Source organism: Pygoscelis adeliae, unplaced genomic scaffold (assembly GCF_000699105.1).
Source record: "Pygoscelis adeliae isolate BGI_AS28 unplaced genomic scaffold, ASM69910v1 Scaffold36, whole genome shotgun sequence".
In the NCBI taxonomy this organism is placed as follows: Eukaryota; Metazoa; Chordata; class Aves; order Sphenisciformes; family Spheniscidae; genus Pygoscelis; species Pygoscelis adeliae.
In genome coordinates, this window is record NW_008824934.1 from 5525367 (window position 1) to 5551742 (window position 26376).

The 26376-nt window shown below is 43.8% G+C and overlaps 1 protein-coding gene across 1 annotated transcript in view; it reads left to right on the forward strand.

The window, feature by feature from the left end:
• UBR4 (ubiquitin protein ligase E3 component n-recognin 4) overlaps positions 1 to 26376 on the forward strand; it is a 77511-nt gene that overhangs the window by 39641 nt on the left and 11494 nt on the right. Inside the window, exons 65-99 of the mRNA XM_009325313.1 lie at positions 22 to 231; positions 990 to 1139; positions 1876 to 2103; positions 2217 to 2295; positions 2769 to 3011; positions 3947 to 4115; positions 4737 to 4881; positions 5571 to 5656; positions 6175 to 6262; positions 6397 to 6590; positions 7638 to 7877; positions 9027 to 9165; positions 9711 to 9836; positions 10004 to 10132; positions 10589 to 10932; positions 11162 to 11252; positions 11616 to 11700; positions 12109 to 12236; positions 12936 to 13065; positions 13563 to 13720; positions 14253 to 14362; positions 14888 to 15029; positions 15800 to 15881; positions 16882 to 17055; positions 17474 to 17595; positions 18014 to 18211; positions 18332 to 18412; positions 20753 to 20840; positions 21235 to 21362; positions 22362 to 22469; positions 22688 to 22807; positions 23545 to 23735; positions 24080 to 24253; positions 24782 to 24881; positions 25899 to 26117. Of these exons, the coding sequence (XP_009323588.1) occupies positions 22 to 231; positions 990 to 1139; positions 1876 to 2103; positions 2217 to 2295; positions 2769 to 3011; positions 3947 to 4115; positions 4737 to 4881; positions 5571 to 5656; positions 6175 to 6262; positions 6397 to 6590; positions 7638 to 7877; positions 9027 to 9165; positions 9711 to 9836; positions 10004 to 10132; positions 10589 to 10932; positions 11162 to 11252; positions 11616 to 11700; positions 12109 to 12236; positions 12936 to 13065; positions 13563 to 13720; positions 14253 to 14362; positions 14888 to 15029; positions 15800 to 15881; positions 16882 to 17055; positions 17474 to 17595; positions 18014 to 18211; positions 18332 to 18412; positions 20753 to 20840; positions 21235 to 21362; positions 22362 to 22469; positions 22688 to 22807; positions 23545 to 23735; positions 24080 to 24253; positions 24782 to 24881; positions 25899 to 26117 (5199 nt within the window). The remainder of the gene's footprint in view (positions 1 to 21; positions 232 to 989; positions 1140 to 1875; positions 2104 to 2216; positions 2296 to 2768; positions 3012 to 3946; positions 4116 to 4736; positions 4882 to 5570; positions 5657 to 6174; positions 6263 to 6396; positions 6591 to 7637; positions 7878 to 9026; positions 9166 to 9710; positions 9837 to 10003; positions 10133 to 10588; positions 10933 to 11161; positions 11253 to 11615; positions 11701 to 12108; positions 12237 to 12935; positions 13066 to 13562; positions 13721 to 14252; positions 14363 to 14887; positions 15030 to 15799; positions 15882 to 16881; positions 17056 to 17473; positions 17596 to 18013; positions 18212 to 18331; positions 18413 to 20752; positions 20841 to 21234; positions 21363 to 22361; positions 22470 to 22687; positions 22808 to 23544; positions 23736 to 24079; positions 24254 to 24781; positions 24882 to 25898; positions 26118 to 26376) is intronic.

The following is a 26376-nucleotide window of genomic DNA, read 5'->3' on the forward strand; positions in this document are numbered from 1 at the left end:
TCCATCTCCTCTTCGTTTCAGTCTTCCTCCCTCATCTCCAGTGCCACTGCTGCTGCGTTGTTGAGCTCTGGTGCTGTTGACTACTGTCTGCACGTGCTGAAGTCTTTGCTGGAGTACTGGAAAAGCCAGCAGAATGATGAGGAGCCTGTAGCCACCAGCCAGCTCCTGAAACCTCACACTACTTCTTCTCCACCTGACATGAGCCCTTTTTTCCTCCGCCAGTACGTGAAGGTGAGTCCTACTCTATGCTGTTAGCATTAACACGACCTGCATTAAAAGGCTGCTGCACAGAAGCAAGTAAAAGCATCTTTGCAGAAGTGGTTTTCCCTTAGTAGTACAATTAAAATCCGTCCCCTTAGCCTGTAGTTACAACTAGGATTGCTCTGAGTTCTCTGACAGAGCAGCCCAGCTCACTACATCCATCGATGCACTCCTAAACCAGGCAGTTCTGTGGAGCTGCTGTCACTGTTTCTGGTTGAAGTGTTAATCTTCCTGAAGGGAAGCTACTCCATCGTGTGACTCCTTTTGCTTGGCAGGCAGAATTTCTGAACCACCACTACTTATTGTGGCAAGGAAGCCTAGCAGTTGATGGGGATTTCCACACTAAATCCTAGACTTGTTCAGCCACCTTGGTGCCTTTATGCTAAGATGCTGCTGGGGGCGGGGGGGAGGGCTTTGACATATGTACAGGTGCAGTGAGAAAAGCCCAGTTAAATGTAAGAATTTCTCCTAAGTTGAAAGCTCATGTATTAAAATGCCTTATTACTACAGACTAGCTTACTGCATCCTAATAGTTGCCGTCTAGCTAAAGTCCTCATGCAGGTTTGTCGGCTTATTTTTATTTATCAGCTGGGAGCCATTCTTCTGGCTGCAAAGATCCAGAAGAGCTTTGTGTTTTTAGAAAATCAATAAATGTACCCTGTAGCTTGTCATGACACCACACTGGGAGTGATCAGTGCCAGAGCCTGATCGATTGCTCTTGCTTTCAGGGTCATGCTGCAGATGTGTTTGAGGCCTACACTCAGCTCCTGACAGAGATGGTACTGCGGCTGCCCTATCAGATCAAGAAGATTGCAGACACAAATTCCCGCATCCCACCTCCCATCTTTGATCACTCCTGGTTTTACTTTTTGTCTGAGGTAAGTGAGAATGTGATAGACCTACCGGTTTTAACAAAAATTTCTGGTAATGTTACCTTTCATGGGAGAGATGAACTTTTGTAGGACTGATCTCAGACCCGTCTCTGATTTTTTTTCTCCCCCTTGAAAGAAGGTGAGCTCTCAGCTTTGTTTTATTCCTGTTGAACAGGAATCTATAGGAAAGCATATGTGAAAAATAAGATTGCTATTGCTCTCTGTACCTCAATGTTTGCTGCCAGAAAACTCAAAAAAAAAACTTTCTCTGAGATGGTACAATGTAACATCGCACTTGGCTGTTGGTACTTAACTTAGTCCTTAAAAAAGAAATCAGTAAGATATTTGGAGTATATCTTTTCAGTTCCTTTGGTTGTATAGCTTCCTACTTGAGATAACAAGTTGTCTTATATTTGCGCACGTTTGGGGAAGGATTTCTTAATTAGGCTTGACTAGCTTTTTCTTTGAGGTCATAGATGACAAAGAATGGTTTTCAGAAGCGGTTTCATAATTGCACAGCTCAGGATGCTGCAGTGTTGCTTTTTGGTTTGGCAAACCAAAAAGTTTCTTCTGCCTGTGACTTGCTTTTATGGATGACTTTACAGTACCTTAAAACTGACAGATTCATTAATGCATCTCCCATATCTTTTCTTTTGGTAAGAAAACACATCATATTTCTGTTGGCGCAGGTTGCCTACTGGTGAGTTCACAGTGCTGATGTTGTAGGCTTTTCTTTGTCTAGTACCTGATGATCCAGCAGACTCCATTCGTGCGCCGCCAAGTCCGCAAGCTTTTGCTCTTTATCTGTGGATCAAAGGACAAATACCGCCAGCTCAGAGACCTTCACACCTTGGACTCTCATGTTCGCGGAATCAAAAAGCTCCTAGAAGAGCAAGGCATTTTCCTCCGTGCCAGTGTGGTCACAGCAAGTTCAGGCTCTGCCCTGCAGTACGATACGTTGATCAGCTTGGTAAGGACAAGTGTGCCACTGTACTAGGAAAAAAGTGTATGTTGCACTTATGTAAGATGTCAGTAATAGAAATACTGACATGGTGTTTAATCCTGTCGCATTGTGCCTTTCAGATGGAACATTTGAAGGCTTGTGCAGAGATCGCCACACAGCGAACAGTAAACTGGCAGAAATTCTGCATTAAAGATGACTGTGAGTTCTTTCTTGGAGAGTAGTTGAGGGAGCAGAGGGGGATGCATTACGTGTCTTGATTTGAATCAAGACTTCTCAGATGGGGAAGCTCAGCAGAGAAGAAGAAGGGGGGACACAGCTGAGAGTTTTGAGTAAGACTGAACTGTTTCCAGTACTAATTATCACAGTGCTCTAATTGCATCTGTTCCTTAGCTAAAGAACACAATATGGTCTAATGGATAACTTACAAGAACGGGAATAGGAGATCTGTGTTCTCTTGCTTGCACTGCTGTTGTTCCAGTGTGTAATTTGGGATGAAACACTTCACCTTGGTGTACCCAGATGTTATGCTTCTATAGTGTAGGGACAGGAAGGTTCTGTGAGGTTGTGGGATGGTCCTTGTCATGATTAAAGGGTTTTTGTTTTGGGCTGGGGGTTTTTTGCTTGCTTTTTTTTTAATTCAGACTTCAAAGATTTTCTTCTTCTCTCTGCAGCGGTTCTCTATTTCCTCCTTCAAGTCAGCTTCCTGGTAGATGAAGGAGTGTCGCCAGTTCTCCTGCAGCTGCTGTCTTGTGCTCTGTGTGGCAGTAAAGTGCTGTCTGTGGCTTCATCCTCTGGATCATCAAGCACCTCTTCCACCTCTGCTCCTGCAGCATCAGGCTCTGGGCAGCCAGCAACACAGAGCAAATCCTCCACTAAAAAGAGCAAGAAAGAAGAAAAGGAAAAGGAGCGAGAGGGTGAGGTGTAGCTGTGCCCTGTTCTGTGGTGTTTTTAGGGATGAAGTCTGCTCCTCTCAGCCCTTCTTACTTCTGTTTAGAGAGAACTGCTTGCTTCTCGTTGTGATAAATACCACTGTTGTGAAAGGGTAATGGATCGCGGCAAGGACACTTGCAGACTTCAGCAATAATTAGGAGAGCAGTTTTATTGTATGTAGATTGGAGGGGGCAAAGATGAAGCAGTATGCCCTAAAAGTTGGGGCTGAAATTAAGCGCTGAGTATATCCCAAACACACTGTGAGTATTTATCAACTGGAGTGGGCTTTAAGTTACCTAATGTAAATTGCCTGTTCCAGTGACCAAGCAGCTTCCACCTATCTTGGCTATCCTGGGTTGTAGGAGGTTGAAATGCTCATGGGGATTAAAACAAGTACTGGAGATGCACACCCAGTTATCTCTGCTCTTCAATGATTATGTTCAGACTTGTTTCCTCTGTCTGACTTGTAAGCTATGTTGGAGCCAGGGCTGCTGCTTAATGGATACCCAAAGTCCTGGGAAAGTAATTAAGCTTTCCTATAAAAGTCATGGGCATGAATTCTCTCTTGGCTTTTCTTCAAGGAACCATTTTGGCTTTCTCTGTCAGATGATTCTCTGTGAGTCTTTTCACTGCCCCATGGTTGATCCTTTTCTTTTTATCAGGATGTGTAGCACATTTCTCACGTCCTTACTGGCAGGTTTTCCGGCAGTTTTCTTCTGTGTTAAGTTGGGAGTACTAGGTTATATTTTTGGAAAAAGAAAGGAACATTAAACTTGTTGTCTGAAACACAGTAATTTGTCCCCACTATCCTCACCTTATGATCTATAAAATAGGAAACTGGCCTGCCTGTGAGATACTCCATTCATCTGCCATCTACTCCATTCATTAAGTGTTTCTTGTGCCACCCGGTGTCCCCTAGGTGAGAGTTCGGGCAGTCAGGAAGATCAGCTGTGTACAGCTCTGGTGAACCAGCTGAACAAGTTTGCTGATAAGGAGACCCTCATTCAGTTCCTGCGTTGCTTCTTGCTGGAGTCCAACTCGTCCTCAGTGAGATGGCAGGCCCACTGCCTCGCGCTCCACATCTACAGGTGAGCTGGGAGGGAGACTCTGACCTGGCTTTTCTTAGCCAGTCTCAGCTCAGTTATAGAGAGCTCTGTCCTTATGGAAGAGTTAATGCTTGAGCCGCTGTCCTGAAGGTTGCTGAAGCTTGCAGGTGATTGCATCCCCTTGAATTGCTCACACTATTTTGCGGTTATTGGGGCTGGAGGTAGAAGTTGTGACTTATTCGTTACTGATTCGTAACTTGAGTTATCATCTGCAAGAAGCATTTTATTTCTGTCTGCAGAATCTGGCTCCTGATAGCTGCCGGAGTAGGTACTTGTGGGAGAGTGAATTTCTGAGGCAGATGCAGACTCATACAGTTTAAAAGGTGGGAGTTATGTAGGGGAAGGCACACTTCAGGGTGCTGAACTCCTTCAGGACTCTATTCAGTTGTTGCAAGACAGCTGCTTTCATTTCAGAGAGTGCAGGAAAACTGCTGGCGGCAAGAAGAGATGAGATTTAACTCTGTGAACTCTGATGTATAGCAAGATAATAATTTCCAAGTTTGGTGAACTGTAGCATGTATTTTCCTTTTGAATAAGATTGTGTGCTATGCAGTCTATATAGCTATCCTTACAAGCCTAATTGATATGTAATCCATTCAACAGGAACTCTAACAAGTCTCAGCAAGAATTACTGTTGGATCTCATGTGGTCAATCTGGCCAGAACTTCCAGCCTATGGAAGAAAGGCTGCCCAGTTTGTAGATCTTCTGGGATACTTCTCTTTGAAAACACAGCAGACTGAGAAAAAGGTACGGTGTCATTCTGAAAAGGAGATGCAGCGTCCCAGGTCCTGCTGCTTCCTATGAATTATGTTAGTGCTTGTTTATGATACAGCTGGGACAGATTTTCTGTCAAAAGAGCTTCTGGTGGAAATTTTTTTTGTTCCCAAAATCGGAATGCTGAAAAATGCAGGGCCCTTAAAAAATTGGGGAGTGTGGATTTTTTGTTTTATTATTTTGGGTTTTTTTTGTTTTTTTTTTTTTTTTTTAAATTATTTAGAAGAAAACTTCTTTCCCACAGGAAGCCTTTGTGGGAAAATATATTTATCTGCTAGCTCTAATTTTTAGGGTTTTGATATTTCAGTTCCTAGAAATCTTTTGTAACCATGACTCTTGAACAAAGGAAGTGGTAGGATTTCTTAGGGGACCAGTGGGCTTGAGAACAAATAATTTAGACGCACTGATACTTGCATGTGTATGTTTAAAAAGCTGGGAATGCCTTACGAATCTTGGCTGACAAATAGCATTGTTATTGTGGTAAAGGTCTAATTTTAGGATCTATTACATTCCTGGGTAAGATTTAACCACATAAATTCCTGTGGGTATAGTGCGTGCATCTTCTGGGGGACCTGGAATGCCACAAGATGAGATATCTTTATGTCTTTGTAGCAATAAAAGAAAAATGTTGAGAAGACAGTATTTTCCTAATTGTATTTCAGTTGAAGGAGTACTCCCAAAAGGCTGTGGAGATCCTCCGGACTCAAAACCACATTCTTACCAACCACCCTAACTCCAACATTTACAAGTGAGTTACTTCTGACTTGGATCCATTTCACTAAAGGAGCTTTTCAGCAGATGAGCTGTGATCCACAGGGGAATACACAATTCTTCTAATAAAATCGTGGTGGAGGAAGGACCCCTACTGAGATTGCATGCTTGCTGCAACTGGCCTTGGGAGAATAGCAGATTCCTTTCTCCCATCTGAAAAACGTGACATTCTGTGTGCTATCAGCAGTAGTTTGGCTTTAGCTTTTTTGCTTTCGTTTCCGGTAAATGTTACAAAATATTAGGGACAAGTGAAGAATATAGACTTGCAGAATTAAGTGTTGTGTTCTTAGTCGTACCTTGGCAGTTAATAATTATACTAAAAAGCTGCCTAGTGAAAAACAATAGTTTTCAATGTGCTTTATATTGTAACGCTTCTGTTACTAAATCTGGGATTGGGGACTACAGGTAAGCTAAAACTATTCTGATTGAATGGCTTGTGTTTAAAACACAGTGAATGCCAAATTACATATGTCAGTGTTCTTCCCCTCATTCCAGCACGTTGTCTGGGCTGGTGGAATTTGATGGCTATTACCTGGAGAGTGATCCTTGCCTTGTCTGCAACAATCCAGAGGTGCCCTTCTGTGTAAGTAACTGCTATTCTTAAACCCCTTCCGATTATAGGGATCCCAAGCATTTACAGCAGCGTGACTTGCTGTGTTTCTGAGGTTTTGGGGATGTAATCATATAGGCAGCGTGTCCTTGTTTTTGTCTTCTCAGTACATTAAGCTTTCCTCCATTAAAGTGGACACGCGGTATACTACCACCCAGCAAGTGGTGAAGCTAATCGGCAGCCACACCATCAGCAAAGTGACAGTGAAGATAGGAGACCTGAAACGAACCAAAATGGTCCGAACCATCAACCTCTATTACAACAACAGGACGGTGCAAGCCATAGTGGAGCTGAAAAACAAGTACGTTCGTCCATGGTTTTTGTGTGCAAGTCTCTGAATTCGACATTACAATTTCTACTGAGGTGCCTGGCTTCTTGTTTTAGCTAACGTTCCTTCTTAGACTGTTACTCATCACTGTCAGCCCACGTTGGGTGGGATTGTTCTGAATCTCCTACAATAAATTGTTGAAGAAACGATCCAAATTTCACCTAGAGCTTGAAATATGCCTGTAAAATTTGTGTATGCAAACTTTGTACAGGCTCAGTTTTAAGCACCTAACTTAATTGTGTGGAAACCAGTATTAATACCAAGAGCACCTCCTGGAGAGTTTGACTCGGAAGGGGATTTGGACCTTGCAGCATGTCCAGAAATGCAGAAAGCATTAACATTACTTGTTTGAAGCCATATAGTAGAATTAAAATTAGAAGTTGGATGGCCTAACTCTCGGCTGCTGCTTTACCTACGAAAAATGGCTCCTTTTCAATACATTGCTCAGTCTGGAGCCAGTTCTGCTTATAGGCTTTCCCTTCTTACTTCTTGAGATGTTCTCACCAGAATCAGATCTCTTTGGCTTAGGGATTAATCTGTGCCTGCTGCTTATTGCTTATTTGGTCTTAATCCTCTGTGACATCACAAGTGGCTGCTGTGGAGAGGATTATGATGTCACAAAGAGAGGATTCTGACTTCAGGTTGAGAATAAGCAGTGGGAGCAGATGAGATCTTTAGAAATAAATATCCTGTTTTCATGCAAATGTTCTTACTAATAAAAAAATGGAGGTGAAAATCCCTAGAAAATGTCTGTAGAATTAAAGTTTTTCCATGAGGCATCAACAGCTCTTTAATCCTAAACAGTCTCTCTCTATGAAGAGGATAAAGGCTTAAAATGTATTTCTGGCTACATATCATGTCAATACAGAAGCTAAGGAAACGAATCCTAGAACTGCTCTCCATTCATCCCATTTAAAGTAGATTTGGAGCTGAGACGGTTGCATTTGGCTTCTCTTTGTATGTGGGCAGGGAGGGTACTTCCCTACTGAAAAACCATGCTGCTTGCTTTCCTTTTCCCAGGCCGGCTCGTTGGCACAAAGCTAAAAAAGTCCAGCTGACCCCAGGCCAGACGGAGGTGAAGATTGATTTGCCGCTGCCCATTGTGGCTTCGAACCTGATGATTGAATTTGCAGATTTCTATGAGAATTACCAGGCTTCCACGGAGACCCTGCAGTGCCCCCGGTGTAGTGCGTCGGTCCCAGCCAACCCGGGGGTGTGTGGGAACTGCGGTGAAAACGTGTACCAGTGCCACAAGTGCAGGTACGTCATCCTCGTTCCTCCCCACGGAGCCAGCGCCAGGGTTTTACGGAGCCCGTGTGCTGTTGCCCGTGTTGGATGTTCGACAAAATACCCTGCTATTTAAATACATGATTCTGGTTAATACAACCGCACAATCAAATTAGTTGAGAAGTATAAAACAGGCTTACAGGGATTTAATGTTAATATAGGCTAACAAAAGAAACCTGATACGACAATACTGAAAGAACGCAGAAGTTTCAGATCAAGCCCTCAGAAATTTAAGAAAGAAAATTCCCAGGAGGAAGTTATTTTTGGCTTGCCTGTTCAAGGGCATGAGGCTGGAGTTCAGTTATACGATTGCAGGGGGTTTTCTCCACAGGATCCCTGACTTAGCGTGCAGGACGGACAGTGCTCGCTTGTCTATTCAGAGCTTTTGTTGTACTCTCCTCATTCAGAGCAGGGCTCAGGGCATAATTTACTGTGTGCTATTCAAGCTTTCACTACAGTATTATAAATACTTCTCTTTTGTTAGTTTTGTCTCCTTATCTGATATCTTTTCTCCCCTTATTGTTGTCCCATATTCCTCTCTGATCCTCACGGGATTCAAGGTGTTTAGCAAATTCTTGCTGTAGATCAGCTGATTAACTGGTATATTGAAAGGTTTCCATATCCCTTCTTGAATTATGGGAGCTATAAATCACTTTGTGTCATGCTACTCTAGTCTGCAATGGGATAATAAGTATTCTGTAGCTAGTCCCACTGCAACTGGGTGAAGAGTGAAAGCTATTGAAAGCCTAGACCGTACAAAACAAAATGTTTTTTTATCTGTGTTCTTGTAAAGGGCACAGTGCCCTAGTCTGACGTTCTACTGGGAATTACTGTGGTTAAAGTAGAATTGTTGGGAACAAATTCACATCTGTTTCTGCTTTTTCCAGCCAGAATGTGGCACCGCTTCTGTAAGGATTTTTTTGTTGCCTGATTTGTAGGTTTTGATTCTCATGTACTTCATGTATTTCACTTGTGGCTTCCCCAGGGCAGTTTGGTAGGTTAGACATTTTAAGGGCCGTCCTTCTCTTTTACGTACTGAGTCCATTCACAGCTTACTTCCTTGCCTCAGTTACCTTGATAAAGCTCAACTGCATTCTTTGACCTTTCTGGCTTGCCTTTCAGATCCATTAATTATGACGAGAAAGATCCCTTCCTTTGCAATGCCTGTGGGTTCTGTAAATACGCTCGCTTTGACTTCATGTTGTATGCCAAGCCTTGCTGTGCAGTGGATCCCATAGAGAATGAAGAGGATCGAAAGAAGGTGAGACTAATAGCAGATTCATTAGTGAAATGCTGTATCTCTTAGCCATGTCAACAGTGTAGGGACGTCAGAGGTCCATCCTGCTTGGGAGTAACATGAAAAGCAGTACTCCCGTCAAGGCTTCTCACTGACTAATGCATTCCTTATTTACTGTCTTGCTCCACCAATAAGTAATTCTTCAAAAGACATAATTCAGTGCTTTACTTATAAACTAGCTATCTAGCACTGCATCTCTTTGCTTGCTGTACAAGGGGGTGAATTTAGGTTGTACCGTATGTGTTCCCATCCTATCTGAGGAACGCTGCTAATGAGCAAAGAACCCATTGCAGTATGTGGCCTGTCCCAAAGGCTAAGTGTGCTGAGTATAGTGTCAGGAGAGTGGTACTCGTGGCAGAAGCAGGGTGCAGGATCACCATTTATTTATCTTTTTTGCCAGAGAAAGGCAAAAGAGACAGAAGACTTGGAGGTTGGTGGTTGTAGTTCTGTAGAATTAAAAATTGCGTCTGAACATAAAATACAAGTTTCCTTTCCTTTTTTACTCTTAGGCAGTAACAAATATCAACACTCTCCTAGACAAGGCTGACAGAGTGTATCACCAGCTAATGGGACACCGACCACAGCTGGAAAACCTTTTGTGTAAAGTGAATGAGGCGGCTCCTGAAAAGCCACAGGTAAGAAGGGACAGATGGATCTTGCACAGAACCCCAGGCTGGTGGGACACTGGCCTTTATGCTGCCAAGAGCAACTAAAGGCCCTTGCCTCCCATGCTGTTCTGCAGTTGTTATTTTTGTGTGTAGCCTCCATGTATGATTCCTTTTTGTTTTCCCCTCTGTTCCAGGATGAATCTGGTAGTAGTGGAGGGATAAGTTCTACCTCAGCTAGTGTGAATAGGTACATACTCCAGTTAGCCCAGGAGTATTGTGGTGACTGCAAGAACTCTTTCGATGAACTTTCCAAAATCATCCAGGTATGATGCGCTTAGATTTGAATTTGGGTCATGTGTTTTCTTCTGTCACCAGATACAGTGCATATCAGAAATAGAAAGTAAGATGTTGCCATTCTGCATTTAATGATATCATTAACACTAGGTGATCAGCTGCATATTTTCAGGGAAGTAACAAAATAATCATTTCTGAAAGCTATGTTTACCGTTAATACTATGGATTTGTCACGTTTCCAGTGTTAGACTGCATGTAATGTAGACAACAAGCCTTTAAACAGGGCAGATAACTGGGAGTTAGGCTGATATTTGTAATGGATTTCCCAAGTCTGCCATTGACATGAAGGATTTCAAGTTTTGAGATACTTGGTTAAAAATGTTTCTCCACAAAATATACAGTGAAAATAACCTGTGAATGGGATTAGCAGTTATGTGCTGCCTCACAGTTCCACAACTTTCCTTTCTCCTTTTCTGTGTTTCCAGAAAGTGTTTGCCTCTCGAAAGGAGCTCCTGGAATATGATCTCCAACAGAGAGAGGCAGCAACGAAGTCCTCGCGAACCACTGTCCAACCCACGTTTACTGCCAGCCAGTATCGTGCCTTGTCTGTTTTAGGCTGTGGCCACACATCATCAACTAAATGCTATGGCTGTGCCTCAGCTGTCACTGAACACTGCATAACGTTGCTCCGGGCTTTGGCGACCAACTCTGCCATCAGGCATATCCTTGTGTCCCAGGGCCTTATCCGAGAGCTCTTTGACTACAACTTGCGCCGGGGCGCAGCCACTATGCGGGAGGAGGTCCGTCAGCTCATGTGCCTTCTGACCAGGTTAGGTCTGATGCAGCATTTGCAGCCCTCTGACTTCCAGTGAACTCTGGAAAGCCGCATGCTTGTAAATGCATGATCAGAAGGGAGTAGCTTTATAGGGGAGGCATCAGCAAACTGTAGACTGTAACTGCTTGTACGTTTGTTATCAACGAAGCTGAAATTCCAGGAGCTTTTGGTATTTAGTACGAGCACAGCATAACAGTGTTCTCTTTTTTCCTTCTGGAATCAGGGACAATCCAGAGGCCACACAACAAATGAATGACTTAATCATTGGGAAGGTTTCTGCAGCTCTGAAGGGACACTGGGCAAATCCAGACTTGGTGAGAGACTCCAGTGTTTTCCTATTTCTTTTTTCTGCCCCTCTGCAACTGCTGGTGTATTCTAATCATTGCATCTTCTCTATTACCGTGGTCTATACGCAATACGGAAGGTGTTTGTGTCTTGATAGGAATTAAGATAAACGTTAAAGCACAAAATTATGTGAATAGGTATATGTCTTAAGTTTCCTCAGGCAGTTGCTTGCAGCTCTCTCAAATAGGTTGCCAGTCGTCCCAAATGGGCATGGGATTAAATTTACTTAGATCGATGTGTTTTGAACCTGTGTTTTTTAAGTATCAGAAGGCAAAAAGGACTGCTGCGTCACCAAGACTTCTTAAGCCTTTGAACATGTGTCTGTGTTACAGGCTAGCAGCCTCCAGTATGAAATGTTGCTGCTAACAGATTCCATCTCAAAGGAAGACAGCTGCTGGGAGCTCCGACTACGTTGTGGTGAGTTCAAACGACGAGTGTGAAAGCTTTGTTTTAAAATGCTATGCCCAGGTCCATGCACTATAGTAAGATTTTTAAGGAAGGGAACTGATGCCAACTCAGATAGCTTGTGATTAGGGTTTAAAATGGAGTTAGCACCAGATAGCTTTGTCTTGGGGTAGTGTGTTTCTTGAAACCAGAGTGCTGAGAAATAGAAAGATGGATGTGTAAAGGGAAGGATGGCAAGACTCTCTTGCTGTAATAGAAAATAATTGTTTTCCATCCACGGCTGCATGAGAATGTGATAGTTTTGCTTGAGGATATGAGGTCTTACCTAACTCTAAACACTTTTAATGTGCTGCGTAGAGCTGTGGAGGTGTCCTATCTGCAGATCTTACAGTGGAATGAAAATTTATGTCTGTCTTTCAGCTCTCAGCCTCTTTCTGATGGCAGTGAACATTAAGACTCCAGTGGTTGTTGAAAACATCACCCTCATGTGCCTGCGCATTCTTCAAAAGCTGATCAAGCCACCTGCTCCAACCAGCAAGAAAAACAAGGTACTGCCTTAGATGCTGAGCAAAGCATCTGAAAATTTGCTGATTAAAGTCTGGCATACTGATCTCGGTGATTAATAATTTTGTGAGGAAGCCAGGGCTTGCTTTTCCTGGTCACGATTACTAGGGAAGCGCAAGTCCTGTGACTCTTGTCTTTGCAGACTGCAAATTACAGGTAACTGCTTTCCATTCTTTACAGTTCTTTGGTGGCTTTGGCCACTGCTATTCAAAATGGGGCTTTGCTTTTTTTCCCCGCTGAGATTTGAGGCATGGGAAAAGAGCTACTTCAAAGCTACAGCTTGGTTATTTTGGGCAAGCCATTGGTGCTTTCAACAGCTTTGTGGAATCAAGTACCTTTGACTCAGATTTTTTTAAATACAGAACTACGATTCTAATAGAAATGATATTGATTGGCTGCTCCTTGATTGTAATTTAGGATAACATTTGCAAGGGAGAAGGTATGTTTCTGCTTTGATCTAGCTATCTGATAATCACAGATGGATGTCAAAGATGGGTTTACTGATATTTCAGTAGTAACGGGAATGAGGCATCTCTCATAGTTCATCATTAACAGAAACTGTATACTCTGCTGTTGTCCAAGAGCTGCATTTACCTATTCATGGAGCATCCACCTACAGGAGTTACTCTTACAGGAACAGGCTGTGGCTTTCTGAAGAATCATAGAGCTTTTTTGTTTATTAGGACGTGCCTGTGGATGCTCTCACCACTGTGAAGCCTTACAGCAATGAAATCCATGCGCAAGCTCAGCTGTGGCTAAAGAGGGACCCGAAAGCATCATATGAAGCTTGGAAGAAGTGCCTCCCTGCCAGAGGTAGTTCTGTGCTTTTAATTTTGTGCAATTTTGTGAAGGAACGTGTATGTCCCTCCAGGTTTAATAAGGAATGTACTTCTGTAGAGTTCTGTTGGCTTCTGTCCTGTGACATCCGATACCATCTTCACACTTAGCTGTGTAGTCCTTAGAGATTGTAGTACTGACTTTTCTAGGCTGTGTTGCTCGAACCTTGAGCAGAAAATGCACTGTGCCTGAAGATAATCAGGGGAATGTAGAAAATGAAACTTGTTGGTTATTTAAAATGATACCAGCCAACTGAAAAGCTGATTAAATTCCCTAAGAGGCTATGGGAATTGCAACTGGCGTGGAAGTGAATGTAGCTCCACACAGAAGTGCAAATGGCAGCAGAAAGAAATGAGAAGCTACTCAGCTTCTCAGCTGGAGTTTGGAGTATTCCACTATGAAGAAAAAAATACAATGGCAGTTTGCATTTAATAGCTGCTGACAGTTCTCTTGAGCTGTGTTCAATATTGCAGGTATAGATGCCAATGGGAAATCTCCCAGCAAAGCTGAGCTTCACCAGCTCTACTTGTCAGAAAAATATGTCTGGAAATGGAAGCAGTTCATGAGTCGCCGTGGGAAGAGAACTTGTCCTCTGGATCTCAAGCTGGGACACAACAATTGGCTGCGACAGGTAAACGTGGGTGAAAACTCCAGTGGGACTCACTGGGCAGAGTTAACAGTCAGAGATTATTGGTAGTTTGCCGCATTTTATGCGCTTGGCAGATGATATGAGCGGTGATATTTGGGGAGACTGTAACTGTATCTAATTCCAAGTCAGGTTTGCAGCTTTGTTCCCTTAAAAATACTACATCTAAACATTTATCCAGTAGTCTGCATATTCTTCAACTCTGAACCTTTAATTGCCACAGTGCTCCTACCTGTCTCCTTAGCTGCAGTTTGACTGCTGAATTTTCATAGGTCCTGGGCAAAAGTTTTTCTTCTTGTGTATGTGGATTAGTATGTCGCCTACACAGTGCATTGTTTAAACATTTTGGTGGCGAGCACAGTAGGCATTCTCACAGAATCAAGTGTTTGGAAGAACAAGAGTGCTGCGACCAGGTCACCAAACTGTCCTAATGTATGCTGTGCCTTTTTCTAAGATATCACTAGTGTGTCTGTGCACATCAAATGATGTGCACCATCTTTTAATGTTCTTGCCTTAGGTGCTGTTTACTCCTGCCACTCAAGCTGCAAGGCAGGCTGCGTGTACTATTGTGGAAGCTCTAGCTACCATCCCCAGCCGCAGACAGCAGGTCCTTGATCTCCTGACAAGGTATTTGACAGCTTCAGGATTATTTTTCTTTAATTCCCATGAGACACTCTCCCTTCTTCCAACTTTTCTCGCCTTTTTGCCTTGTACACCTCTCATTCACAGGTCTTTTTGGGTTGGATTCTAAACCTTAATTAGCTGGGATGGTACAGTTTTATGAAGACTTTTTTTGTTGTTATTGTTGTCTGGCAATAAGCTATTGCAGTCCTGTGCTTTTTCCAGAAGTAAGCAGATGATGTTCAGCTGTGGGACAACATTTCCCCTGCCTCTTAGACAGCGAAATAATAGGGTGAACTCCTGTGACATAACTTACCCCAACTGACACTAGTAGCACAGTTGGGGAACTCTTTTTTGGGGCAAAATACCACTTTAGCCACTGAGTAATGAGTATCAGTTGTGCTGTTAGCTAGGAGGGCAACAGGGAGGATAGATTTCTGGAGGCTTTTTCTTTCTTTCCATGGTGTCCTTAAGCTGTGAATACCTCTTGTTACTGTGAAGTGGTTGTCAGCTTGTGTTTCTCTTTGCTAGCTACCTGGATGAGCTGAGCGTTGCTGGCGAGTGTGCCGCCGAGTACCTGGCACTGTATCAGAAACTCATCAAACCGGCCCACTGGAAGGTCTACCTGGCAGCCAGGGGGGTTCTGCCCTATATTGGCAGCCTCATCACTAAGGGATGGACTTGTATGGAGGAACTAGGTAGTGACAGAAAGCTTGTCCCTGACCTGTCAGTTTGGCTTTTTTGGTTTGAAATCTTCATCTCTTCGTTCAGTGCCCTGTTGCTGACCCTTGGCAGGTTTATGAAGTTCACACTTCTGCGCTGTCATCTCTGAACAGAAAGAGCTTACAGTGGTTTTAGCCCCAGCTGTAGCATTCCTCAGCACAAACTGGCTGGTACACATTAATTAACTGCTCTGGGGGCAGCTATGCTAAGGGGTATAAATATTGCTACACTGTCTTGGCACCAGGTCCAAGTTGGAAGCTGTCTTAGCTGCCAGACTGGACTCCGAAAGCCCTTAATGACAAGGGGGGATTAGTTGTGCTATCATTCCTTGAGCATGAATTACAGCCTGTTGGAGAAGCACCACGTTTAAGTTGCAGTTTTCAGAGTGTTAGGTCTTGGGAGTTTGCTGTGGTGATCCCGGAGAAATTCCAAAGAGGCAGATGGCACTCTCCGTATTAATGGTGGCCTTTGTCCATTGTGGAGGGTCACTAGAGCAAAGCAGTGGTAATAGGGAGGTATAGGGAGAAAATGCAGAGGATGTTTGGGGTAGTTTTTCTCTCCTCTCCCCCTTCCTGCCCCACTGCTGTGTTGCAGTTCTGGTTTCTCTGCGGCTGGCTCTGTTTCTTTGCTGTGTTCCTTTGCACCCTGTTAGACACTCACCAGCTAGTCATTATTGGCATTGCAGTTTCTTGTTCTAATGGGCTTGTTAATTATTTTCAGGAAATAGCTCGTTTACTTGCCTTGGAGGAAGCAACACTCAGCACTGATTTGCAGCAGGGATATGCCTTGAAAAGTCTCACAGGTATTTGATGGCATCGACACAAGTCTTGTAGTAGGATTAGAGATGGAGTGATCTTTGTTCTGTAACAGCATGTAGCAGAATTTCAGAGAGATGTGATTCAGTGTTTTACAATTGTCAGCATTGGGTTTTTGTCATCGATTTAACACTTAATACCTAAATAGATTTTTCCATATTTTTTTTGTGGTCAGTTTTAGTTTTTAGTTACCTGAACTGTGGTAATGTATCGTGAGCAAACGTCGTCATATCACTTTTCTTCTCCATTTCTTAATTACATTTATTGTATAATATAATTCCTGGGACCATTGTAAACGCTGCTGATTTATTCCTACCTGTTGTTTCCTACCTATTTATTCTATGGTAGCTTTTCTTTTTTGAATCTTCTAGGGCATGCTTTTTTCAAAAACTTGTTGGAAATGGAAGTACATCATTAGCTGCTAGGTCATTCTTTTTTGTATCCTCAGAAATTAGTGGACTAATTCATAAAGCCTGGCTTCTTGCAAGAAAAAGCATGTTGATAAATATGTCGTGGGAAAGAATCCAAGTGTTTGCTGGTTCTTTACTTTTGTTATGGGAGTGACCAATTTGGTGATATAGCTGAGAAGTCACGTACCGCACTTGCTGTCGTATCATCAGAGCTAGCTTAAATATTGGAAGGGGAGCAGTCATCTGCTTTTGAACTATCTTGTGACAGAAAAATGTCAAAAAGTGCAGAATTTTGTATCAAGCACTTAGAAAGCTCCTTATACCCTTTCCTCATTCCCTCACCACGGTCCCATATGGTATAAATTATAAGGCAGCTCTTGCAGGCCAGGGGTTTTGCCTCCAACCATTCAGTTCCTAGAAGTGAGCTTTAAACCACAGACTGACAATGGGAGTTGTAACAAGCCGTTTCATTGTGCCGCTTTCATGATATTGTGCCCTATTTGCTGGCCACATGAAATTTAGAGCTAACAAATCAAACTCCCTCTCCCACTCTCCTGAATATTTCATTGCTTTATAGGTCTTCTCTCTTCCTTCGTGGAGGTGGAGTCCATCAAACGGCACTTCAAAAGCCGCCTGGTGGGTACAGTCCTGAATGGTTACTTGTGTTTGAGGAAGTTAGTGGTACAGAGAACAAAGCTGATCGATGAAACCCAGGACATGCTGCTGGAGATGCTGGAAGATATGACAACAGGTAAAAGCCTCTCGGTTCCGTAAGTCCAGAGTCTGGGTCAGCCAAGATGAAAAAGCAGATAGTTACAGCCACACAAAGAACTTCTTTCTAAAAGACTACTGTAGTGAAAGTTTTTTTTATGGCTTGGACCTTCCAATATTTCCTTTTGGCACAGAAAAGGTAAATAACATTCCTGGAGTCGTCTCTTATGTTCCAGGAATTTTAAACCTCCTCCTTTTTATGGGATTGCTTTGCTGCAGCCCAAGCATGCAAAGGGTTTTCCTAGTAAACATACCAATAAATAGCTTTTCATCTTTTAATTAGTGGATATGCAAAAGAAGAGGGCACCAAAGTATGATGCTTACTGCTGACGGGTTTATTGTGTATGGAACCTGTAAAATTGGCTCCTGTGTTTTTTAATACTTTTGTTTCTTGGCAGGCACAGAATCTGAAACCAAAGCGTTTATGGCAGTGTGTATAGAGACTGCAAAACGTTACAGCCTTGATGACTACAGGACTCCAGTCTTCATCTTTGAGAGACTGTGCAGTATTATCTATCCTGTAAGTATAGAGATGGCTGTAGCATCGCTTATAAAATTAGACTTCTTAAATAGATACAGTTGCTTGCATTTTGGCAAAAAACCAATAGTGTCTACAGTAATGGTTTAATATTAGCCAGTGTAGAACTGTAGTAATACGGTATCCCATTTGGGGGTTTTAGTATTCAGGTTCCCTGCTGTGGCATGCTCTGTGCAAAAAAGCAGAACCAGTAGTATTGTTTCATGCTGAGGAATTTGCTTACTAAATGATACTAGACATTCTCTACATGCCACATGTGTGGCAATGTACAGCAGGATGCACCAGTGACAAAAGGACGGAAGGTTTAGGGACATTCTGTCACTTGCTGCCATAAAAATGCAGGAATGGCAGCGTGGTTAGGGGAAAACTTATTCACCCTGTCTCTGCTGCTGTTCTTTAGGAAGAGAATGAAGTGACCGAGTTCTTTGTAACTCTGGAGAAAGATCCCCAGCAGGAGGACTTCTTACAGGGCAGAATGCCAGGAAATCCCTACAGCAGTAATGAGCCTGGCATTGGGCCACTCATGAGGGACATCAAGAACAAGATCTGTCAGGACTGTGACCTGGTAGCTCTGCTGGAGGATGACAGTGGAATGGAGGTGAGAACGCATAAGCGTGGATTTCTTGCACGTGGGGACGCCATTTCTAGGCAGCTGATGATTGCTAGAACGGTGATGCAATGTGAGCTTGTTCTTGACTTTTCATTTTCTCCCTTTCAGCTTTTGGTGAACAATAAGATCATCAGTTTGGATCTGCCTGTGGCTGAGGTCTACAAGAAGGTGTGGTGTCCCACTAATGAGGTATGTGTTATCTTTATATACGTTAACAGCACAAAGCACCTGTCCTTGATATTAACAAAAAAATGGGGGGAAAAAATAAAAATCACATGACTCAGGATTTATTTTCTGGCATATAATTTCTTGGGTATAATTGGTCAGCACCTTTTTGTGCTCTTTTAGGATAGATCATTACTCAGTTCTGCAACATAAGTGATTTAAAAGCACATAATGCTGACCCCGGTGAGTGTATGGAACTTAGCTGTGTAGCATATCAGATATGTGAACTGTCTTCCTGAGTAACAAACTTTCTTATATTCCTTTGGGGAAATAGCTGAACTTTGTGTCACCGCCTTTCAAAGCGCATTTCACACTCCATCAGCACGTGAGAGTTTAATGCGTGTGTACAGACAGGGACACCAGATTGCTCCATCAATCTGCGCTTCAGAGATGAACCCACGTTATTTATGCAGAGAGAGCATCCAACATTTCTCCATATTACTTTGCACTTCTGCTCTTGTGCTTTTCATGTAGGGATCTCAAGAACTTGACAGATTTCATCCTCCCAGTTTGCTCTCTTAATAGTGGGTATTGCCTGTTTTTCAGATGAAAAAATGGACCCAGCAGTCTTAAGAGACTAGTCCACCATGTCACAGTAAGCTTGTTCCGGGGATGGATGTGGTCCAGAACAACCTCTTCCTTTTCTTGTAGCCACTAAAATAAACTCCCACTGAGAAGGAACCCATCAGACTAAATCTTGCCCATTACGAATATGTTCTTTAGAGGCACTGCTAGTAGCGCTTGAGATCATAAAAGACGACTGATTTGCCCAACATTTCTTGTTCATTCCTCATTTACCCTTGGGCTGCAGTCACCTTTGACTGAAACCTCGGTTTCCTGAAACCATTTGTTTGCTGTGCTTGTGGGGAAGAATACAAACAAAATGCCTGTTTTCAGTGAATTATGATACGGGGAATGGTTCTCATCAAGCTTTAAGTAAAAAAGCCTTCTGTACTGCAAAATCAAGCCCAAAGCTAGGTGACAGTGATAATTTTTTAGCAAGGTACCAACTTGGATAGGGAAGTGTGGTGCTGGTCTTAATCTGTGAAGTCTAATTTGAACTCTAACTAAGTTACTGAGGGAGATCATCGCATGCGCTGCCCCTGCCTGCCCGCTCGGAGCGATGAGGTGCCGTTCCCATGAGATGCCGAGCTGTAGCCGACGTGCGGCTCTCCCAGGATGCAGTGCTGATGGTGAAAGGCAGAGTTTGCTCAGCATTACTGTCGATGAACAGCTTTCATCTGTCTTCCTTTGTGTGCACCTCCACAAAGCGCTTCTGGAGCTGCAGCTCACGTTCCCTAGGAAATAGACAGGCGCACAAGAACGCAACCTCAGGCCCCTTTTTGTTTCCCTTGTCTCTCACTGGCTTTTTTTGTTCATCTGCCATTTTACCAGGGCCCCTGTGGTGTTAATTGCTGGTCTCTAGCATGGCCTTTGAGCAGATCTTCCCCCCAGGGCTTTCCCTGTGCTTATGTATTTGCTGTGACATTAAGCACTGCTTATTCCACATTAGGCTTAGTGTGCTCTCTGACAGGTTTTCTCTCGCAAGGTCTCCTGCTCCCAAATCTGGGATTTTTCTTTTCTGCTTTTTATTCAGACCTATGGATTAAAACGGAAAGTTTAGTGATGTGCTGTCACTATTTCCAGCTGGAAATGCATCTGGAAAACTAGCCCTTTCCCAGGGTAAAAGCACAGCTTGTGCTTCAGTGGGTTTGGCTGTATTTTAGTAATATACTGTCTTACTGAAAGCTCATTAAATTGCCTTTTACTCCTCCTCTTCTATTTTCCACCGCTGCAGATTTTATCTATTTGAAAGCACTCATCCAATTAGCCTCTCCTGCTTCATTTACTGGGCTGTGCCTGATCCCTGTATTTCCCAGGTATGCTGTGCTTTCCCTTGGAGGGAAAGGTTGCCGTGGAAAGCAGGCGTTTCTCTGTGGATGAACATGTTTTGCTTGGCTAGATCTTTCACTGGTGCTAAAGGAAACTGTTGGAGAAGACATGAGGAGGAAGAGACTGTTTATTACCAGCCTGTCCATCTAAGTGGCAATGCTAGGAAAAAGTGGACAGACCAATAGATGAGTTAGTGACGTCTTTGCAGGTGGTGGCTTTACTGTTGTTTTTAATTCATCTCAGTAAGGGGAGGACGAGGGAGTGAAAGATTTCTCTGTGTTACCATCTGCAGTTAAAACAGCACAAAGGAGAACTGAGGCTGGAGTGTCTGTTACAAACTGTAATGAGAACCGGACTTGTATGTAAGTGTCCACAGAGGTGTAGTTAATATAATGGTTTCCCGTCTTGCAGGGGGAGCCGATGAGGATCATTTACCGCATGCGAGGGTTACTAGGAGATGCAACTGAGGAATTCATCGAGTCTCTTGACTCCACTACTGGTAATGCACTTGTGTCCTGAAAGCTGGGATTAGATTTGAAATCTGAGGTTCACTGCAAAGCAATGACATTGTTATCCTTACAGCAGTGAGCTTAAAGTTGATTGACATTGCTTTTGCTACATTTACCTGCTTCGCCTAGAGTGGAGGAGGATTTTAACAATGCTTTAAGTCTATACTTTAAACATGAACACTTGCATGGCACAGGACCGTTCTGCCTGGCCCTTCTTCATATTCCTGCTCATAATTATTTTCAAGTTCGATACAGTTGAAGTGATTTGAACTGCTGGTAAATGTGTCCTACTGTACTCTCTGTTTTGCTTCACTGTTTTGCTCCTGCACGAGCTTGCCATATTGTGGCTGCTTCCTCTCTTCACAATCTGTGTCTGTCCTGTAGATGAAGAGGAGGATGAGGAAGAAGTTTACAAGATGGCAGGTGTCATGGCCCAGTGTGGAGGCTTGGAGTGCATGCTCAACAGACTGACTGGAATCAAGGACTTCAAACAAGGCCGGCACCTCTTAACTGTGAGTCTCAGCTTCTGTTAGAATCATAGAATGATTAAGGTTGGAAGAGACCTCTAAGATCATCGAGTCCAACCGTCAACCCAACACTCCCATGCCCACTAAACCATGTCCCTAAGCGCCTCATCTACACGTCTTTTAAATACCTCCAGGGATGGTGACTCCACCACTTCCCTGGGCAGCCTGGTCCAATGTTTAACCACTCTTTCAGTAAAGACATTTTTCCTCACGTACAATCTAAATCTTCCCTGGCACCATTTCCTCTCATCCTATCGCTTGTCACTTGGGAGAAGAGACCAACCCCCACCTCGCTACAACCTCCTTTCAGGTAGTTGTAGAGAGCGATGAGGTCTCCCCTGAGCCTCCTCTTCTCCAGGCTAAACAACCCCAGTTCCCTCAGCCGCTCCTCATAAGACTTGTTCTCCAGACCCCTCACCAGCTTCGTTGCCCTTCTCTGGACACGCTCCAGCACCTCAATGTCCTTCTTGTAGTGAGGGACCCAAAACTGAACACAGTATTCGAGGTGCGGCCTCACCAGTGCCGAGTACAGGGGCACGATCACTTCCCTAAGTGTTCTTTAGTGTCAGGAGTTATGTGCTGGAAAATGCCACAAATGTTAGTGAAGTTTAGTTGTCCGCCTTGTGTTGCAGTTTAAGTGTTGGAGCAGAGGTTTCAATTCACTAATTCATGAAAGCCTGAGAAATTGCTTCTTTCCTTCTTCTGTTCCTCTTGGTTAACAATTCTTCACAAAGACTTTGAAGTGTGTAGAAGCTGAGGAGCTGGTAAGACTAAATCCTCTCTTGCTAGAGTGATTGTCTTCTACCTTGGCCTTACTTGAAAACCAAAGCTGTCCTAAGGTGTTAATATTGGTCTAAAAATCTGGCTTGTACTTTACCCCAGAAGTCTGGAAACTAGCTGTATTATTGGGTGCTTTTAGTTTCAGCAAAATCCTCCTACTCATTTTGAAGGTACTGTAGAGAATGCATTCTCTGTATTTTTTAGGTGCTGTTAAAACTGTTTAGTTACTGTGTGAAGGTGAAAATAAATCGTCAGCAGTTGGTCAAGCCGGAGATGAACACTTTAAATGTCATGCTGGGAACTCTTAACTTGGTAAGGCCACCTGGACTTTCATAAAGTGTTTTCCATGGACTGCAATGAATTTAAACTACCTCTGACTGTCATGCTGCCTTATGACAACGACAAGAGATATTAAATATTGCTGGACTGGCACTGCAAATTATCTATTAGCCACTCCTTATCTGTTAGTGAGTGGAAGTGTGTGGGTCAGTTACTGGTGGTGTTACAATAAGTGCTGCCATCTTCTCCAGGCTCTGGTGGCTGAGCAGGAAAGTAAGGACAGCGGAGGAGCAGCTGTGGCAGAACAAGTGCTTAGTATAATGGAGATCATACTGGATGAATCCAACGCAGAACCTCTGAGCGAGGACAAGGTGAGTGCCTGGGGCTCAGTGCATGAATGGAAATGTTGACTGGGATTCAAGGCTTGCAAATATCTTAATACAGTGATGCTGAGCTTCAGAAGCTGTAGAGGAGTGCTAAATGGGAGACTAACCCTTGTTACGCTTGCTGGCATGTCTTAGCAGGCCTTGGAGGTAGGGCAAGAGGAGTGCTCTGAACCAAAAGCACTGCGAGGCTTCTTTAGGATGATTCTTGCACAGTCGGGGTGGGAGTTACTAGGCACTGCTTGGATCTCTTCCTTGCTGTTTTGGGCCACAGGCCAGTGAGAGACAAGAAAAGACACAGCTCTGCCTTGTTTTTCTGAGTGTTTTCGTACGTGTTGAAAACATGATTGATTTTCCAGCTAATTGAGGATAAAAACTGTATCTCAACTAGACTGAGAATGGGAAGAGTTTCTTGCTCATCTTTTGAAACTATTGATGTGTAGGAATCTGACATCCTTTGGGTTGGAATTATTAGACCTTTTTGACTGGAAAATGCTTTAATAGTAGGTGGAAGAAGTCAGGTGTCAGCTAGAAGAGTTGATACAGCCATTTCACAAGACATTTGGGAATGAGGCTGGGTTTTGTTCTTCATCAGGCTATCTTTATCAGGGTCTAGCCTTCGAATCCTTCAAGGCTGGAGTAGTCTACCAGCTACTAGAGTGAGGGTTTTCTTGAAGGTTGTAGATCTATTCCTGAACGTAAATCGTGCTCTTCTTCCTTTGCAGGGTAACCTCCTCCTAACTGGTGACAAAGATCAGCTGGTGATGTTGCTTGATCAGATTAACAGCACTTTTGTCCGTTCTAATCTCAGCGTCTTGCAAGGACTATTACGCATCATCCCTTACCTGTCCTTCGGGGAGATGGAGAAAATGCAGATTCTGGTTGATCGATTCAAGCCCTACTGTAACTTTGATAAGTATGTTGTCATATTTCAACTAAAAGCACGTGAAATCAGTTGTACTGACAAGTCTATACCTTTTTTTTTTCTCATTGATGCTTTCTTCAGTGTAATGCAAAGCTTTAGAGTTTCCTGGTGCATAAGCTTAATTTCCTATTTCACTTCTAAGCCATTTTTAAAAGAAATATGTGAGTCTGTCGAGAAACAGACCTTTAGAGTATATTCTGAGGTGACAAGGGTCTGAGTAGCTTTTCTGAGTCTCTGAGCTGGAGTAGGTACGTGCATTCAGCGCTAATGTAACGAGAATCACAGGCAGAGATTTTCGGAGAGTCTCCAAGTTACTATTTCTTCTCTTCGTTCAGGTATGATGAGGAGCACAGCGGAGATGATAAAGTTTTCCTAGACTGCTTCTGTAAAATAGCAGCGGGAATAAAGAACAACAGCAACGGCCATCAGCTGAAAGATCTCATCCTTCAGAAGGGAATTACGCAGAACGCACTTGACTACATGAAAAAGCACATTCCCAGTGCAAAGAAGTAAGAGTCACTACTTAGTGTATGTGATAATCCTGAACACCCTTCTCTCATTTCATCACCACAACAATCTTCCAAGAAAGCCGTTAACAAGTCCACATTCAGAAGCATTTAGACGTGGTACAGCTGTGATGCAGAGGGTCTGGTGAGACAGTGCTACTATAGGGATGGGCTAAAAAGCCTGTAATCTTCCCATTTGATACCCATCCAAGCTGATTTCTTGGATATCACAATGCTTTGTTTCCTGCCTGTTCCTTACCTATTGCACTGTAACAGAGCTTTTGCTATTGATGGCCAGCTCGTGAACATAAATCAGAAGGCTAAGAGTTGACACTATGGCTATTAGCGTGCACAACATGGAAGTGGGAGTGTGAATGTCACTTCATTAATTAATGGAGGAGGGACACAGGGGGAAGGGTGCTTGTCTTGCCTGCAGCCTGCGCTCTGCAAGCTGTGCTGCTGGCTGACCACCAAGTGCCTTTTCGCAACGGGTGACTGCCCTTCAGCTGCTGCCTCTTGTTTTCTGTGCAGTTTGGACGCAGACATATGGAAGAAATTCTTATCTCGACCTGCACTTCCTTTTATCCTGCGCCTGCTCCGTGGACTTGCCACACAGCACCCTGCTACGCAGGTAAGGAGACTGTCTGTCGTGGTTTAACCCCAGCTGGCACCACCCAGCCGCTCACTCACTCCCCTCGCAGCAGGATGGGGGAGAGAATCGGAAGGGTGAAAGTGAGAAAACTCGTGGGTTGAGATAAAGACAGTTTAATAGGGAAAGCAAAAGCCGCGTGCGCAAGCAAAGCAAAGCAAAACAAAACAAGGAATCCATTCACTGCTTCCCATGGGCAGGCAGGTGTTCAGCCATCTCCAGGACAGCAGGGCTCCATCATACGTGACGGTGACTTGGGAAGACAAACGCCATCGCTCCGAACGTCCCCCCCTTCCTTCTTCTTCCCCCAGCTTTATGTGCTGAGCACAACGCCATACGGTGTGGGATATCCCTTCGGTCACCTGGGGTCAGCTCTCCCGGCTGTGTCCCCTCCCAACTTCTTGTGCCCCCCCCAGCCTGCTCGCGGGCGGGGTGGGGTGAGGAGCAGAAAATGCCTTGACTGTGTGTCAGCACTGCTCAGCAGTAATGGAAACATCCCTGTATTACCACCACTGTTTCCAGCACAACCCCAAAATGTAGCCCCATACCAGCTGCTATGAAGAAAATTAACTCCATCCCAGTCAAAACCAGCACACTGTCCTGAAAGCCAAGTAGGACATGGCTGGCTTGTTACGCTGCTTTTTGTGGCTGTAGCTAAGCAGTTATTTCTATAGTTTGAATTTAGGACTGTGAACTATACAGTACTGATTCAGGCTTCTCAGGGCCTGATTGTTGTTTTAAGAATGCTCTTTATCCAACATCCGCATCTGACCTCTTAGTAATGGCCAGCGTAGAGGCAAATTGCCCCAGTCTCGTACGCAGTTTTGGGGTCCAGGGTCCATAGTCTAAGAGCATCATCAAAGAAGAAAGTAAGACACTTGGCAAAAATTGTTCCAGATCGGTGCTTCTGCTCAGCTGTTGTGGGTGGGATTAGAGGGAACAGTTACTGTCATGTGCACCTTTTTTCTGAACAAAGTGCTGTGTTTCAATCCCTGTTAGGTGCTAATAGGTACAGACTCCATTACCAACCTGCACAAACTGGAGCAGGTGTCTAGTGATGAAGGGATCGGGACGTTAGCGGAGAATCTTCTGGAGGCGCTAAGGGAACATCCAGAGGTGAATAAGAAGATTGATGCTGCCCGGAAGGAGACACGTGCAGAGAAGAAGCGTATGGCCATGGCAATGAGACAGAAGGCCTTGGGCACTCTGGGGATGACGGTAATGTCTGTTTGCACTGATGGCAGACTAGTGATCTAGTGATCTTTTATTTCTGTCTTGCTAAAACTGCCACACAAGGAATTGTGTAAAATGATTTACTGACAAATATTGCAGAGCTCAAGCCAGTGGTTTGCCTGGTGCTGCTGGGAGAGTAAATACGGTTGCTAATAGCAGGCTGGGAAATGGGTTGGGGGGTTGGGTTACAATGGTGGGGGTGGGGGGGGTAATCATTGTCTTTTTAACCTGCTTTGGGTGGTCT